This window comes from Carassius carassius, chromosome 34 (assembly GCF_963082965.1).
Source record: "Carassius carassius chromosome 34, fCarCar2.1, whole genome shotgun sequence".
Taxonomy (NCBI): Eukaryota; Metazoa; Chordata; class Actinopteri; order Cypriniformes; family Cyprinidae; genus Carassius; species Carassius carassius.
In genome coordinates, this window is record NC_081788.1 from 29,019,742 (window position 1) to 29,038,354 (window position 18,613).

General features: G+C 38.4%; 1 protein-coding gene across 1 annotated transcript; it reads left to right on the forward strand.

Moving 5' to 3' along the window:
* Positions 1 to 10,722: 10,722 nt before the first annotated feature.
* On the forward strand, positions 10,723 to 17,375 carry LOC132114975 (calcium-binding mitochondrial carrier protein SCaMC-2-A-like). The gene is made up of 10 exons (XM_059523385.1): positions 10,723 to 11,012; positions 11,619 to 11,745; positions 11,830 to 11,917; positions 12,304 to 12,415; positions 13,942 to 14,100; positions 14,655 to 14,807; positions 15,547 to 15,657; positions 15,743 to 15,910; positions 16,005 to 16,155; positions 16,898 to 17,375. The coding sequence occupies exons 1-10, from the start codon at positions 10,854 to 10,856 to the stop codon at positions 17,080 to 17,082; spliced, it is 1,413 nt and encodes a 470-aa protein (XP_059379368.1). The 5' UTR covers positions 10,723 to 10,853; the 3' UTR covers positions 17,083 to 17,375.
* Positions 17,376 to 18,613: the final 1,238 nt, after the last annotated feature.

Here is an 18,613-nt window from a genome sequence, read left to right on the forward strand (position 1 = left end):
CCGGCTTAAGGAGTACGGGTTGAAGCTAGCGCCTGAAAAATGCCGTTTCTTTCAGACATCAGTCAAGTATTTGGGGCATGTTGTTTCAAAGGACGGAGTAAAGACTGACCCGGCTAAGATTGAAGCTCTAAAAACTTGGCCGAGGCCCACAAATTTAAAAGAGTTGAGAGCTTTCTTAGGCTTTGCGGGGTACTATAGGAGGTTCGTGCGTGACTACTCGAAAATGGTCAAGCCTCTCACGGGACTCACTGTAGGGTACCCTCCACTGCGCAGGGGCCGCAGTGGGAAGCGAGAGGGGAGCGAGTATTTTAACACGAAAGAGCAGTTTGGTGATCGATGGACTGATGCATGTCAGAATGCGTTTGATGATGTTATTTCAAAGTTGACCTCTGCTCCTGTCCTGGGCTTTGCTGACCCCAGACTTCCGTATACGCTCCACACTGATGCTAGTACTACGGGGCTGGGTGCGGCATTGTACCAGGAGCAGGAAGGGCAGATGCGAGTGGTAGCGTTCGCCAGTAGGGGATTGACAAAAAGTGAGGCGAAATATCCGGCACATAAGTTGGAATTTCTTGCATTGAAGTGGGCTGTCACAGCTAAGTTTAGTGATTATTTGTATGGTACAGACTTCACTGTTGTAACAGACAGTAATCCCTTGACGTACGTTTTAACATCTGCGAAACTTGATGCTACCAGCTACCGTTGGCTGTCTAGTTTGTCAACCTACACTTTCAAGCTCCAATATAGGGCTGGGAGTCAGAATCAGGATGCGGACGGTCTTTCCCGGCGTCCACATGGTGAGCCTTTTGATGATTTGGTCTCTCAGAAAGAACGAGAAAGAATTGAGAAGTTTGCACTTCATCACCTTGCGGAGCCTGGAAACGAATCTGATTTTCTCATGGCAGATGTTGTGAAAGCCATTTGTGAGAGACATGAGGTGATTAGTTTACCTGAAAGTCTCAGTTTGACACACCCTTTTATTACATTGGTCGAGTCCCTGACTCATTGTGTTGATGCCTTGCCGAATGAGTTGCAGCACGAGGCTGAGCATGGTCTACCTGATCTCCCTAATCTCTCTAAGGCAGCATTGGCAGAATGGCAAGAGAAAGATCCAGAGCTCAAGGTGATAGTTGAGTGGATGAGAAATGGAACTAAGCCAGGTACCCTGAGGGGTCAGCCATCTGATTTAGCATTGTGGTTGAGAGAATGGAGTCGATTTGAGTTGAAGAACGGAGTGTTGTATAGAAAGAAGCAAGAGAACGGAGTCTCTCACTATCAGTTAGTGTTGCCAGTTGGACTAAGAGACATGGTGTTGCGTAGTCTTCACGATGATATGGGGCACTTAGGTATTGAGAGGACTTTAGACTTGGTTAGGTCCAGATTCTTTTGGCCAAGAATGTCCCAAGCCGTGGAGAAGAAGATCAAGACGTGTGAACGTTGCGTGCGTAGAAAAAGACCTCCAGACAGAGCCGCTCCCCTGGTTAACATTCAAACCAGTAGACCCTTGGAGTTGGTCTGTATGGACTTCTTGTCGTTAGAGCCAGACCGCAGTAATACCAGTAACATATTGGTTATTACGGATCATTTCACGAAATACGCCGTAGCAGTACCGACCCAGAATCAAACGGCTCGTACAGTCGCAAAGAGTTTGTGGGAAAACTTCCTGGTACATTATGGGTTTCCCGAGAAGCTACATAGTGACCAAGGACCTGATTTTGAATCCCGTACAATAAAAGAGTTGTGTCATGTAGCGGGTATTCACAAGATTCGTACTACACCTTATCACCCCCGGGGTAACCCGGTAGAGCGTTTTAACCGGACGCTTCTCCAAATGTTGGGAACGCTAGAGAATGAGAAGAAGTCTAGGTGGAAGGAGTTTGTAAAGCCCTTAGTGCACGCATACAATTGTACGCGCAACGATACAACCGGGTATGCTCCTTATGAGCTCATGTTTGGGCGGCTGCCTCGCTTGCCAGTTGATTTAGCTTTCGGGTTGCCAACAGAAGCTCCGGCCAAGTCTCATTCCCAATACGTGAAGGATTTGAAAGAACGGTTGCGAGAGAGCTACGAGATAGCTAAGAAGAACTCTGTTAAATTAGCGGAGCGTAACAAAGGAAGGTTTGATAAACGTGTGGTTGATTCAACTTTGGAAGAGGGTGACAGAGTTCTTGTGCGCAATGTTAGGTTGCGAGGAAAGCACAAGCTCGCAGACAAGTGGGAGCAAGGAATTCAAGAAGTGGTTAGGAGAGCGGGCGATTTACCGGTGTACACTGTCCGACCAGTTGGGCAGAGTGGTCCCCTCAGGACATTACATCGTGACTTGTTGCTACCTTGTGGATTTTTGCAGCTGAGTCAACATGAGAAAAAGCCTAAGCAAAGGAATCGCAGGCCCAGAACTAGAGCCTGTGCAGATGATAATGATTCACAAGAGCCAGAATCTGAGTGCGAATACGAGTCTGACACTGATCGATTCATTAATCCTGCGTTTAGGGATACATTGGATTTTGAAACCCGAGTTTTGGTGAGCCCCGAGCACTTACCTTGTCGAAATCCTCAGAAAGTCCCAATTGACTTACCTGCTGTTGAACCTGCAAGAGAGAGTATACCTACCTGTGAGTTATTAGAGGAGAATTCAGAGGAACCTGTAAGGGAAAGCTTACCTGAGTCTGGAGAAGTGGAAACGCCTTATGTTGAGCTGGAATCTGGTCATAATGATCCAGGGGTTTCGGTAAGGGAAGAGCCAGGATTGGATCTCTGTCCTAAGTCTGTAGGTGAATTTCCTTCTCAGGAGGTTGAAACAGACGTTGATAGTGAGGTTGAGAACATAAATATGAATGCTGTAGTTGATGAAAGTGAACGAGAGAATGACCCGGAGCCCGAGGAAGGAGTTATTCCCAGGCGTTCGCAAAGAGAGCGAAGACCTGCAAAAAGGTTTGAGTATCCCCAGTTAGGGAATCCACTTACCGTAGTGATTCAATCTCTGTTGCAAGGTCTAAGTATGGCATTCAGTACTTCTTTGGAGGAGGTGAATGCTTCTACTATCGATGATGTGCCTGTTGTTGTGGCTCAACCCAAAAAAAAAAATATGCAGATGCAGCGAGGACGTGCATGTATTCAGGAGGGGAGGGTGTAACCCAGGTCACTAGAGAGATTCTGTTGACGTGAGGAGAGAAAAAAAGACTAACACTTGTGAATATATAAAACAGTTATTTTATTAATATCTGTGGGGAAAAAAAAAAATATATAAAGTTTAAGATTCTAAGTGAAAATAAGAAAATGCATAAAATAAAATAATAAAACTCATTTAGAAAAGTTATCCAATTTAGCAAGACAAAGATTGGTTCAATTCAACGAGTGGGAGTTAGCCCCGCCTTAATAGAAGGACTCAGGGCAAGGATGATGCAACACTTTTGACGAGAGAGTAAGCGGCTAGCTCCAATTACAGAAGCTGCTGGTGCGATCCTAAAGAAAGAAGCGAGAATTAGAACGAACAAACCAAGATTTAAATCAGAGAAACAATAGAGAAACTTTTAGATTAAAGTGCGGATTGAGATTCATCAGTCAAACGTTACGAGTGAAAGTGTCATTGACCGCTACGAAGAGAGTGCATATCCAAACTTGGGAGTTTTTTTCCTTCATAGCCGAGAATTGAGTTCTCTTGGTGAGTGTTGTAATTAAATAATTATTTTTGTGTGTAAAATGATTGATAAATGGTATTGAATCACTAAATTCTGATGTTATATGCAGTTGTATGTAAAAGAGTTGACCCTTTTTGTTTATAATGGGAAGAGTATTGCATGTATGTGTTGAATAATTAATGTTTTAGAGTTCAAAGTCACCTCGAGTGGTTAATAGAGGTTATTTTAACGAATTTCGTCGTGTATTTGAGCTATGAGTTAAGGCGCGATCATGACGCACATGTAATACGGGCAGATGAGGCCTAAGTGCGTCATTTGAAAAATAGCTCTTTGCACATATAAACTATATGTGCTAAAGTAAAACGGAATTTCAGTAAAAGGAAAAAATGTTGAATGTTGTTTATATGCAGACTAACTGCTCTAATGATGTATATTTTTGAAAGGAATGTCTAATTGTATTTTTGGCCTTGTCTTTGCAAGGTTGGGTCTTTTCTTTCTTTCCTTTTTCCCCTTTTCCTGGTTTTTTCTTCTTCTTTTCTACTTTTTTGTCATTTCTGAGTCGGATGCTGCACATTTCCTGGACACCGGACGATTTTGAAGAAGAATTGTATGTGAATTGTCCCTGCTTGCTTCACATCGGAAAAAAAACCGTTGCGAGCGGGAACTGGCGAGCCATTTGCCCATATAAGGAAGGACCGAGCTTGTGAGTCAAGAAACGAACAGAGTGGTATGATTGTGCACACAACTGAACTGAACTGTGTTGATCTGAGATACATATACGGAAGAAGGATCTCGTGAGAGCGGCATTCGAACTGAAACTGAGAATTAGTGTGTATATACATATATATACATGGATATAAAAAGAGGAATCTGAATTGTATTGAGACTACTAATTAAGCAGTAAATTTGACCTGTGATTTTTATTTTCTCTACTGTTTTTCCTTTCAAATTCTATTGTATTTCATTTCATTTTGATTTTATTTTTATTTATTTTTTTTCTTGGAGAACGAGAGAAAAAAAAGGGTATTCTTAAAGGGGTAATCATTTTGAAAGATTGTATGTGAATTTAAAACGTTTACTTAACCTTAAATAATCCAATTAGAAACAAATTGAATAAATAGGTAAAAAATAAATTATAGATATATATATATATATATATATTAATAGAATAAGGGTAAATTAAATTTATTAGCTTGAAACTAAATAGGTCATAACAAAGAGAAACAATAATTATAAACTAAATAGGAAATATAAATTAGGATTATATTAAGGATACATTTATTTGTTCCACGGCAAATCCTTGCTGTTCTCCTGGTCATTATATATATATATATATATTTTTTTTTTTTTTTTCTTTCCCTCCTGTGTGATGTGATGTTTTAAATTTCTCTGCTTTATTATTTAAAATCCCTTAAATACATCATACTGAATTTTCTAACCAAAGAGTGTTTGTCACAAATTCTTTCTTCCCTTGCTGTTAGCGCAGTCTCTTGAGCGATTCTGGTCTTCTGGTCACTGGTCCAAATTTTAAGCGGTGCACTTCACGCTCATTTGCATATTTCGCTGGTTGTAAGTGAGGGTTGTACTGTCGCCGCGACGCAGGTTACAGTTGGTTCTTAGGCAAATGAGCAAGATACGAGTCTAAATTACTCAGTACTGCAGAATTGTTTAGACGTGTACAAGACATTCGATCTTCATTTTCAATCAGATCATCTTCCAATGGACAATATGCAGTAGAGAGCACTGTAGTAGTAGCTGCCGACACCACATCGGAGACAGGGGTTTTGTTTGCGACTTCGTTCGTGACATAAGCCTTCAACATATTCACATGACACACTCGACTTTTTCTCCTACGATCTGGAGTTGAGATTGCATAATCAGTGTCAGTAAGCCTTTTCTCAACAGCATAAGGACCAGTGAATTTAGCCTGCAGTGCTGACCCTGGAACCGGAAGCAAGATCAAAACCAAGTCGTTTGGTTGAAAATTGCGCTTTACACTTCTCTTGTCATAGCGCAATTTCATCTTAGATTGTGCAGTTATCAGATCTTTTGGGACTGTGGGAAGTCGTGGCCTAATGGTTAGAGAGTCGGACTCCCAATCGAAAGGTTGTGAGTTCGAGTCCCGGGCTGGCAGGAATTGTGGGTGGGGGGAGTGCATGTACAGTTCTCTCTCCACCTTCAATAACATGACTTAGGTGCCCTTGAGCAAGGCATCGAACCCCCAACTGCTCCCCGGGCGCTGCAGCATAAATGGCTGCCCACTGCTCCGGGTGTGTGCTCACAGTGTGTGTGTTCACTGCTCTGTGTGTGTGCACTTTGGATGGGTTAAACGCAGAGCACAAATTCCGAGTATGGGTCACCATACTTGGCTGAATGTCACTTCACTTTTTCACTTTTGCTACATCACAAGCCTTATGGAGACGCTCACGAAAATCACTTACGTAGTCCAATACATTACTAGACACTTTCTTTTTTGATAATAACTGCTCACTTAGCAGTTTCAAGGGTCCCCGAACAGTGTGCCCAAAAACAAGTTCCGCAGGGCTGAAACCTAATGACACCTGCACAGTCTCTCTAGCTGCGAACATTAACAACGGCAAACCCTCAACCCAGTCTTTGCCAGTACTGAGACAATATGCACGTAGCATTGATTTTAGAGTTTGGTGAAAGCGTTCCAGCGCACCCTGGGACTCTGGATGGTATGCGCTGGATAGTTTATGATCAACTCCTAACTCTCTTAACACTTGAGCGAACACTTTGGACGTGAAGTTAGTACCTTGATCGGTTTGGATAACTTTAGGCAATCCAAACATTGAGCAGAACTTAACAATCTCCTTCACTATCGCCTGGGCTTTAAGAGTACGGAGCGGAACAGCTTCTGGGAACCGAGTTGCAGCACACATCAAAGTCAAAACATATTGATGCCCTGATTTTGATTTTGGTAACGGCCCGACACAATCCATAATCAACCGTTCAAACGGCTCACCCACTACTGGAATCGGATGGAGGGGAGCAGAAGGTAAAGTCTGATTCGGCTTAACAATCTGAAGGCAAAACAATCTGACAGACAGCTAAAGCATCATCAACATCATGTGGCTTCCAGCGACGCATTAGGACATCATCTTCCCAAATAAAAGCTATTCTAGTATCGTACGAGTCCTCTAACTGAACAGCAGCTTCAAGGCAGGGTGCTAGAGATTGATCAGATCTTTGAGCAGCAATTAAGTGTTCTCTTTCAAATCTCAGAGCTGTTGCTTTTGAACCTGACTTCACAGAATCATTAGGGACTAATTGTGGTTTAATAGATAGAGTACACTCCAAAGGATTTTTTTCTGGATTCAAAAATGAGTCAGCAAGATTCACTGTCTCTTCCCACTTCCGTGCCTGAGCACGAGTTACTGCACACGCTGGAAACACGGAAGGGAAACAAATCGCAACATCAGAGTCAGGCGATATCTCTGGCGTATCAACAACAACCGGAGAAGGAAAAACCTTACCGCCTGCCAAGTCATTCCCCAAGATAAGGCTTACCCCATCCACAGGCAGCTCAGTTCGCACCCCAAGAGGAACCACACCTGTAACTAGATCAGACTTAAGATAAACCACATGCACTGGGACCCTCACACATCCTAACTCAATTCCACGCACCAACACATCAGTACCAGAGTACGTATCAGCAGAAAATGGCAAAGCATCTGCTAAAATAAATGACTGTGTTGCTCCTGTGTCCCTCAGAATTGAGATAGGCTTACCCAGAGAGTCAGTACCAAGGGAAACCGAACCCTTAAAAAGAAAGGGTTCATACCCAGTACCATCAGCCGACACTGAACAGTTTTTCCGGATTGAGACAGCCTGAGCAAAAGCTACACTTTTAGATTTCCCAGCAGCATTTTTCTGTTTCCATGCTTTACAATCCATTATCAAGTGGCCTGGATCCAAACAGTAGAAACAAACACCTTTGTTACTGGAGCGTTTTGCATCAGCTTTACAACCTTTTTCTGCCATCTCCCTCAAAACACTGGAAGTTTCCCTCTCCGCCTGTTCAGTATTAAACTGACGTTTGGACTGACGTGAAGATGGAAATACTGTCTTATGGGTGAGCACAAACTCGTCTGCTACCACAGCAGCTTCAGAGAGCGTGCTTACCTTTTGTTCATTCAAATGGACAACTACAGTTTCAGGTGCACAATTCTTAAACTCCTCCAATAAGATAAGTTCCTGCAACTGCTCAAAACTGGTGACTTTATTAGAGATCAGCATTCAACAATGAGCAGACTACAGCATTCAACAATGAGCAGACTACAGCATTCAACATCACAGTTTCAAACAACTGGACCGGGCAGGACACAGACCAAGCTCTGGAGAAATGTTCTCTCCGATTGAGAGTTCTGCTGGCTTTTATGCTGCTTCCCTCCTGGTTGGTAAGCAGGTGCAGCTGGGGACGCAATCAGCTACCTGCCAGAGTGAAAGAGTGGGAGGAGCCAAAGGAGAGCAGGATACACAAAACAAAAACAACAGGAAGAAAGAAACACATACCACAGTACCATGCAGGTCTCACAAATATATATATACGTCCTTGGACGTAACACATGCAAAAAGGAAGCCATATGTGAACATGGTCCAGAAGCGCCGTCGTGTCCTGTGGGCCAAGGCTCATTTAAAATGGACTATTTCAAAGTGGAATAGTGTTTTATGGTCAGACGAGTCCAAATTTGACATTCTTGTTGGAAATCACGGACGCCGTGTCCTCCGGGCTAAAGAGGAGGGAGACCTTCCAGCATGTTATCAGCGTTCAGTTCAAAAGCCAGCATCTCTGATGGTATGGGGGTGCATAAGTGCATACGGTATGGGCAGCTTGCATGTTTTGGAAGGCTCTGTGAATGCTGAAAGGTATATAAAGGTTTTAGATAACATATGCTTCCCTCCAAACAACGTCTATTTCAGGGAAGGCCTTGTTTATTACAGCAGGACAATGCAAAACCACATACTGCAGCTATAACAACAGCATGGCTTCGTCGTAGAAGAGTCCGGGTGCTAACCTGGCCTGCCTGCAGTCCAGATCTTTCATCTATAGAGAACATTTGGCGCATCATTAAACGAAAAATACGTCAAAGACGACCTCGAACTCTTCAGCAGCTGGAAATCTATATAAGGCAAGAATGGGACCAAATTCCAACAGCAAAACTCCAGCAACTCATAGCCTCAATGCCCAGACGTCTTCAAACTGTTTTGAAAAGAAAAGGAGATGCTACACCATGGTAAACATGCCCCGGCCCAACTATTTTGAGACCTGTAGCAAAAATCAAAATTGAAATGAGCTCATTTTGTGCATAAAATTGTAAACTTTCTCAGTTTAAACATTTGCTATGTTATCTATGTTCTATTGTGAATAAAATATTGGCTCATGTGATTTGAAAGTCTTTTAGTTTTCATTTTAATAAAATTTAAAAAACGTCCCAACTCTTCCGGAATTCGGGTTGTACTTAAAAACACAAAAATCTATGTTTTTAATGCAAGTTCACTGATTACTTTATCATATCGACACTGTACTCATCTGACAGTACATTTATAGATAGGCCTATACATAATTTGTATTTCAGAAATAAAAGTTCATCTAAAAATTTTAATTTCCTGATAATCTCCTCATCCTCATGTCTTCCAAGGAGTTTGTTTCTTCATCAGGTTTGTAGAATTATAGCATTGCAACAGTGTCTCATCAATGGATGCACTTGAGTGAATGGGTGCCGTCAGAATGAGAGTCCAAATAGCTTATAAATTTTTTTTTAAAAAGCTGAGTGTTTGTAAGAAACAAATCGATCATTAAGATGATTTTAACACCAGGCCATTGCTTCTGGCTAAAAACAATTCTGTAATCCATAATAACAGTAAAATCTTTATCAGCTCTCGTTCTGAAGGCACCCATTCACTGCAGAGCATCCACTGATGAGACACTAATGCAATGCTACATTTCTCCAAATCTGATGAAGAAACAAACTCATCTACATCTGCTATAGTCTGAGAGTGAGTACATTTTCAAAAGACATTTGTTGTACCAGGCTTTTCCCTCACTGCGTGCGAATCATGTCCTGTATTTATGTTGGGGAATAGGTTGGTGTCCCCCTTTATAAATCTCTCTGGAGTCAGTCTTGGCACAGACGCTTATTCTCCACCAGACTCTGACGTAATGTTGTAACCGGAGCAGACAGCTTTGCTGCAGGATTATGCCCTACAAAGTACAGCATCTATGTTTATATTTGGGCCTATTAACATTAATTACTGCTACTACCCTGGACTGACCTTCTGCTATATTTAAAATCCAATTAATAATGTTTAGGCTTCAGTATTATTTCAAATATTTGACCTTTTATAGACAAATCACAGAAAAGTTTTACCAATGCATTTGTGTTAGTCTCATAATAACCATAATCGTATAAATATAAATGCACATGTAAAAGCAAAATTATCAATGCAAGTAAGTGCAGTATTTTGTTTTATTTTTTCGTTTTTATGTTCTCATTTTATATGCAGCAGCATAGACTTCATGCTAACTTGTATGTAAATGACCATAAGAAATTATAGCTGAACTAAAGTACACAAATAGGTCAAATACAGTTGTAAAAAAGTTTCATGAGTTTCTCAGCAATTAAAAACTCATGGTGTGTTATTTTAGTATCACTGATATATATATATTATTCCAAGTCACAAAAACAGTGTTTTATGACCTTTTAGTTTTGGTTAACCATAATTATTCCTTGAGGCATGTTAACTAACTTTAGTTCAGCCAACGTTTTATTATTATTATTATTATTATTCATTCGGTATTTTTCTGTTTTGTTTTCAGTATACAACATTTTACAGGTCTGAACCGGTTTCTCTGTGTTCTGTGGAGTTTCACATTGTGAAACTGTGACATTATCACTCAGCATGTCACTTGATCGTTCTGGCAGTTCATTCAGTCCGCGCCGTGCGTAGTAAAAGAGGAGGGGTTTATTTACATACGAGCATTGCTTTCACTCGTGATTGGACCTTCAGACTCTGACGTTCAAATCTGTTTAAAAGGCGTTGACCAATCGGAGTCCTCAATTGGGCGTGTCTAAGGACTTTTCTAGACGTGATCGGGCGAGTTACCGGCATTCCAACGTTTAATCGCCATCTGGCGAGAGTGTTCTCGTGATATTTATTTATTTATTGTCGAAGACTTTTATTATTTTCAAGATGCTGTGCCTGTGCCTTTATGTGCCCGTCCATAATTCAGATCAAATCGAGGTGGAGTATTTTGAATCTAACGGACTACCGTCCGAGCTGAAGTCCCTCAAGTCTCTCAGCGTCCTTCTGCCATCGAAGGAATTCTCCACATACCGAGAATGGAGTAAGGTAGGAGAATCTAGTTATCTATATACATGTTTTTCACTCTAATGTAACTTAAGTTAAACCGATTAAACTAAAAAGTAGTTTAGTTAATTATTTAGGTTTTTAACGTTTTTGACGCGTGACGATTCCGTTGCACGTCCCTCTTTCCTGTGCGCGCTCTCGCTTCCGCTCAAATTGACCATATATGGAGTTTCCCAGCACGAAAAATAAAAAAAACACTTGTTTTTATTACTATCGACTTATTAAAGTACATCAGTAATGGTACTGTAACTTCTACACTGTTACTTGAATGTCGTCCTTGAACTGAAGGCTGTATGGCGCCTATGTTACCTATGTTCTTGAGAATGCATTCAGTAATAACAATGAAAGAGGAGTCTAAGGAGTCAATATTCTGTCTGTGTCAGTGGTTAAATTGATTTGAACGAGGTTTTTATTGTCTCCCGCAGTTTATCTGTTCTGTACAGTTAGAAGTCGCTCTTATTCCGTCTGTTCTAGTTTGCCAGGTGTTGATATTCACACATTGACTTCTACTGATTGTGCAATAGTTTCCAGATGGAATGCATTGGATTTTCTTGCATTAAATTGTCATTTTCAATTCCCTCCCCACAGAAATCTGTGAAAACTGAAGAGAAAGCGCATGATGGACAGCTGGACTTTGAAGAGTTTGTTCACTACCTCCAAGACCACGAGAAAGACCTGAAGCTGGTATTTAAAAGCCTGGACAGAACGATTGCTGGTATTATACCTTAGTGCAATACCTCAGAACTATATATCTTGGTGAATTAAAAAAGCTGATATTTGATTGTCTGTTCCATATCAGGTCAAGTGAATGCCAAAGACATTGTGAACTCACTGCAAGATCTCGGCGTGCATATTTCCCTCCAGCAAGCAGAGAGGGTCCTTCAGAGGTGAAATATTGTTTTAATAAAAATGCAATTATGTTTTATGGTATGGCTTTGACTAATAATAATCACAGTGCTGTAATTTTTTTTTTTTACTATTTTAGAAATGTCAAACGTTTTTTAAATTAATTATTGCTTTATAATAAAGTATAATTTTAAAAAATTTGAAAAATTGCATTATTAGCTTTAATTCAACCCATAATTTCACTGGAATTATAGTGATTTATTATAGTGCAAACCCTTGGTTTATGACTGTATAAATGCGTTATCTCTGAATGGACCGAGTCTCCTCTTAGTTTTTATCATCTCTGACATTTACTGTAAAGCACAGAATTAATTTATTGACTCTAAATGATCTTCTTTCCATCCTATTTCCCATTTTCCTCTCACAGCATGGACAAAAACGGCACAATGACTGTTGACTGGAATGAATGGAAGAAGTCTCCAACATTACAGCCTGCCGAAAACATTCCCGAAATCATCCTGTACTGGAAACATTCGACTGTAAGTGTTTTCTTCCACACAAATCCTGAACTCAAACGAACACTAGTCCGAATCCTTCAAAATAACCCTCAAAGCTTGTTTAGAAGAAGCTGCTTTAGTTGTGTCGACTGCAAAAGATGTCAAATCTTTGCTTGATTCCGATTCCTTGAAATGAGCATAAATGATGCTAGTTTAGGTTTTAGGATGTTTCCGAGCGTTGGCTTGATTTATGTTTGATGACAGTCCTAATGTGGCTTCCTAAAATATCTCCAGTCCCACTGGAACACCGTGATCTAGGACGGGGTCCAGTTTAATTGGTATAACCTTGCAGATACTAAATCTTAACTAGTCTGTCTCTAGAGAATCCTGCTATTAATATGGCCACCAGAGTTTTAGCATATATCCATCCAATAAAAATGCAAATCAAGTGTCATAGCACTCAAATATGTTCTACCAGTGCGATACCTTCTTATGCAACAGTTCAGGACACTCGCAATTAGATGATTTAGAGACTTTGTGTAGTTGAATATCAACAACCTACTTTAGATTCTCTGCAGTCATTGTTCTCTCGAGGCAGAGTTCAGTGCACAGTGAGATGTCTGATGCAGTGTACACCAGTTTGCAATCAGTTTTGTATGAGTTTGTAAAGTCCGCAAGGGATTTTTTGAATCAAATGAGGCCCTAAAAACACGGAGATTAGTTTTAGGTTTTGTCAGCGTCACTGGTCAGGTCAGACTGACGCACACGCTGATGCTGATCCTGCCAGGGTCATTGCACTTTAGTTCTCTTGCAGTTGATATGTGCACATATGTGGAATACTACACTTTTGAAATAAATCTGGTGTAGAAATGATTGAGACGCTGAAATTGCTGGTACATTTCACAAATGATTACAAAGAAATGGCAAGTAACACTGAATGAAAAGTGAAAACTTGAAGTAGAAATACAGAAAGGTTTTTTTGTAAAAAAAATTAAAAAATTTTTTTTTACTTATAATAATCACTCAAAATTCTAGTAAATTTCACAACTAATTACATGGCATTGCAAATAATAGATTTAATTAAATGTCCAATTAGACTGAAATGGTATTTTCTAGTAAAACACACTCCAATAATGAAATTTCTTTTTATAAACGTTTTATTTGATTTACTTCGAAAAATGTTTCTTTTTTTTTAGTGTAGGATTTACTTTAAAACTATTTTCAGTCAGAAATTGCTAGCAAATTTCACAAATAATTACAAAGAAATCACAAGTATCACAATTTGTAAGTAGAAACATACATTTTATTTTTTAAATTAATAATCTGAAAAATGTATTCTATATAAATTTAACAAATCACAATAAGCTAGTTCATTGTTTATTTACAATTTTAAAAAATGTTTACATTAAAGGATTTGCTTTGAAACCATTTTCACTTTTTAAATTGATCGCCAATTTCACAAACAATTAATGGGAAGTAACACATTGAATTAAACATGAAATTAGACTGAAATAGTAGTGTTTACTGGCAGTTGTCTTTAATCATGCTGGTGATCTGTCTGTTTGCAGATCTTCGATGTGGGAGAGAACATGACGGTCCCAGATGAGTTCACCTCCGAGGAGCACGTGACGGGGATGTGGTGGAGACACCTGGTCGCTGGTGGAGGAGCTGGAGCCATTTCCCGAACCTTCACTGCTCCACTCGACCGTCTCAAAGTCCTCATGCAGGTACAGCTACACACACACCTTAGAATTACCTTCAAAACACCAAAATCACAGCCCGGAGTCACTGTAGATGAACCGAACTAGATTAGAGTGATTTTGGTTTTATTTACACAAGAATGTCCCTTTAATCGAAGTGCAAACTGGTTTCACAACCATAGAGAGTCATAGAGTAGTTCATCAGTGAAAGCACCTGGACTCTGAATATTTATACAGTCCAGTCAGGCGACCAATCAGAATCCAAGGAGTCAAGCTCACCCTCTGTGCTGCTCTCTGATTGGCCGATACGAGATGGTGTTCGATGTTGTCACATCCCGAGCGATAGTGATAGTGAAGATCTGTGTCATGTTTTACGTCAGCTGTTACTCAATCGGACTTTGATAGTTCAATGATCCGGGTCAAAACCTTTTACCTAAATTTTCCGAAGTATTTAACTTTGCTCTAGTTTTAATTGAATGAATCAAACGTAAGATATCATCTGTTAATATTGATACCATTCTGATAAACTAGATCGTTATTGTATATATTATATATCTGTTTTGTTGGCTCTTCTGCTGTAGGTGCACGGATATCATGGAAGCAACATGTGTATCATGAGTAGTCTGGGTCAGATGATCAAGGAAGGAGGGATGCGTTCGTTGTGGAGGGGCAACGGCATCAACATCCTCAAAATCGCACCCGAGTCGGCCCTTAAATTCATGGCTTATGAGCAGGTAATAAACCAGAAGTGATGCGTTTTTATGACCTGAGAAACATGATAAAATATTGCTGCTTTTTCAATGCAATTCCCAAATTAAAGCTTTATGGTTCATGTTTGAAAATGAAGAAACAGGCTTATTATCATCAACTAAAATCATAAAAAAGATTCATTACTTAATTATTTTTTTACTTATTTTTATAGATGCATATTTGCTAACTGCCAAAGCATCATCTCTTATTTTTTATTATTATTATTATTATTTTTTTTTAATGGAAGTACTAAGATCATTAAAATTAAATAAACTAAAACTTAAAGCATAGATGAATAAAAACTCAAAATAAAAAACAAAACCTATTAAAAAAAACATATATATATATATATATATTGTCCTTTACAATATTACCAAAATGTTTGCTTAAATCACTGCAATTTTAATTAAAACTAAAATGAAAACCAAAATCTTAAAGTGTAAATCAAAATATTAACAAGGAACTATAAAGTTAATATAACTATAAAGACTAAAATATCATGGAAAGGAACGTGTCATAAATATAAGTAATTTACCATTCTGTAAATTATTATTATTATACTATTATCGCTGTAATAGTTCTATCGTGTTTGTATTAATTGATTTAATTTTGTTATAGACTATTTTTATTACTGTATAGTCACACTAAATGGGGAAACACATGCTGATCACGTGCTTGCTCTGTGTGTAAATGGCACTCAAGACCACTTTTCTTCCTCAACAGATCAAACGGCTGATGGGAAGCAGTCAGGAAGCTCCTCTGGGGATCCCCGAGCGTTTCGTAGCCGGGTCCCTGGCAGGAGTCCTTGCCCAGAGCACCATCTACCCCATGGAGGTGAGCTCTACACCATTTCAGTAATTCTGAAGATGAAGCTGGCATGCTTTTAATAAACAAACCTCAGTAATGCTCTTCTGTTCAGGTTCTCAAAACCCGTCTGGCGCTGAGAAAGACTGGCCAGTACAAGGGCATCTCAGACTGTGCCAAACAGATCCTGAAGGGCGAGGGAATGATGGCGTTCTACAAAGGATACGTCCCTAACATGCTGGGCATCATCCCGTACGCTGGCATCGACCTGGCCGTGTATGAGGTGAGCAGAGGAACACAAACTAAAGCCATCGCTGCTGCTGCTGTCACTCGTGAATGGAGAAAGCTGACTTTATTTCCTCTTTTGCTCTTGATAGACATTAAAGAACTCGTGGCTTCAGCGCTACGGCACAGAGAACACACATCCAGGTGTGTTTGTGCTGCTAGGCTGTGGTACTGTTTCCAGTACGTGCGGCCAACTCGCAAGCTACCCGCTAGCGCTCGTACGAACACGCATGCAGGCGCAAGGTGAACTTTACACTTTACAATATTAGTAAATAATATATCATCACTTTTAATGGATTTTATTTCAAATTAATACATTTTTATTATTTAATGTTTTTTTTTATACATTTTATTTATTGTTATTTTATAATTTTATATGATATTTGATATAAATTTTAATATTTCTTATATTATTGCATTTAATTTCTTGATTAATACAAACATTTGTTTAATGCATTTAATTTAATGTTTTAATATGCATTTTATTTATCATACATGTTATTTGTATAACAATAATTATAATACATTTAATTAATTTTAACATTTAATACACTAATATTTCTTATATTAATACATTTAATTTCTTGTTTAATACAAACATATTTATATTTAATGCATTTTATTTTATTTATAATATTTACCTGATATTAATACAGTACACATTTTTTATAGAATATTTCATATACAATTTATCTATATACACTTTTACATTTAATATACTTTTTTTTCTATATAATAATGCATTTTAATGTATTTAAGGATTTCACATTTTATTGTAGACCTATTGGTTAAATATTTATTTTAATATATATTTAAAGTAAATCCACTGCTAGAGAGTTTTTGAAAAATCATGATAAATAATAATTTTCTCAATTTTGATCCAAATGATTATGATTAAGACTTTTAGTATGATCGAGCAGCCCTAGTTTATAATGCATTTGAATGCATTCGTTTGCTAAATATTGTTTAATTTGTATTTCTGCAGCTACGGTTGAAGGCTCATCTCAGGTCTCAATGACGGGACTCTTCAAGCAGATCATGAAGACCGAGGGCCCCACGGGTCTCTATCGGGGCCTGACCCCAAACTTCCTGAAGGTCATCCCGGCCGTCAGCATCAGCTACGTCGTGTACGAGAACATTAAGTCGACGTTAGGTGTGCAGTCAAGATGAACAGACACGAGGCGTAAATCTCAAGGTTTCTGACCCTTGAGGTGTGGAGTCCATCTCATTCTGTGAATGTGAGCGAGGAACATCTCAGTATTTATTTAGTATTCTAAAATGGTGAAAAGAAGTTTGAAAGCTGAAATCAGGGACCAATGTTTTTCGATGTCATGTGACCACTGTGTGTGTGTGTATTTTGTCATATACATGTGCCACTGTGAGAAGAATCAAGTGCTGTTATGATCCAGTCAGACAATGCAACTCAATCAACGCTACAAACTACTGTGAAATGCATTCTTTCATGCTGACTGAAGCCTTTTTACTGACCAATGCTGCTTTATATTGACTGAAGTAATATATTTATACATCTTTATAACCAGATACGTATTTATGTTGTGGCATCCGAGAGTTTAATGAATGTGTTGCACAGACAGAGTTTCAGAAGCAGGTGTGTTTTCGTGTTTTTCTGTAGTTCAGCTGCTGTCTAATTTAATCTTAATTGTGGTTATTTTAAATTGACACACTGATGTTCTCAGCTTTGCCTTAATATAATGTCTGGTTGATTTGAAAAGAAATGCACTTTAATTGCTTTAGTCAGTTGTGAATGCAATGCAATGACTGTAAATGTTGTCAGAGGGTGTGAGTGTTTTGTAAAGGGGACCATATGTTTGAGAAATAAATTCACTTGATATGCTTGATTCCAGTATTTGGGGATTTGAGAACACTAATTTCACCTTATAAATGCACAGGTTTGTGTTTGAGACTCTTCTGATGTGGTTTGTTAAAAGCCTCTATTCGGAGGACTGGAAATGGCTTTAAGATGTTTTTGGGAATTAATGATTCGGATGTCAGATCTTCATTGTAGCAGCATTTGTTTCAGAGATGTTCTTATTTTAGTTTGGTTTTAGATCCTTTTTTTTTTTTAATAAATCCTTAAATGTAATTTATTTTTTCAATAAAAACTTAATATTCATAGTATGTTGTTTTGGTGTTTTGGATTTTAAGAAATGCTTTTAAATTTTAGAGATTTTATATATATATATATATATATATAGACATCAAAATTGTTTCAATATTATCTAAAACAATATCAATATTTAAATTAAAATATTTTAGTTTATTCTGGAAATAAATCCCTTTTAATAAACTTGTGTGTGTGTGTGTGTGTATATATATATATAATTTACTCTATACATTCAATAATATTAATAATAATTTAATAATAAATTATTAAACATCTTAATACAAATATTTTAGTTTACTTTGGAAATAAGTCCATTAAAAAACTATATATATATATATATTCTAAATGTTTAATATTTTAATAATTAAATTAAAAAACGAATATATATATATATATATATATATATATATATATATATATATATATATATATATATATATGCGCTACAATTTAAAAATGAAATCAGGCCTTTCTTACAGATGTGCTAATATTATAATCCATCTGTCGTATTTACACAAGAACACGGGTTCAGTCCTAGATTTGATCCGGTCTCTGAACAGTTTTGTGGATCATATC

Coding starts and splice junctions, on each gene's coding strand:
- LOC132114975 (XM_059523385.1), top strand. CDS start 10,854: ATGCTGTGCCTGTGCCTTTATGTGCCCGTCCATAATTCAGATCAAATC. Junction 14,101..14,654: donor GTCTCAAAGTCCTCATGCAG/GTACAGCTACAC, acceptor CTTCTGCTGTAG/GTGCACGGATATCATGGAAG. Junction 16,156..16,897: donor AACACGCATGCAGGCGCAAG/GTGAACTTTACA, acceptor GTATTTCTGCAG/CTACGGTTGAAGGCTCATCT.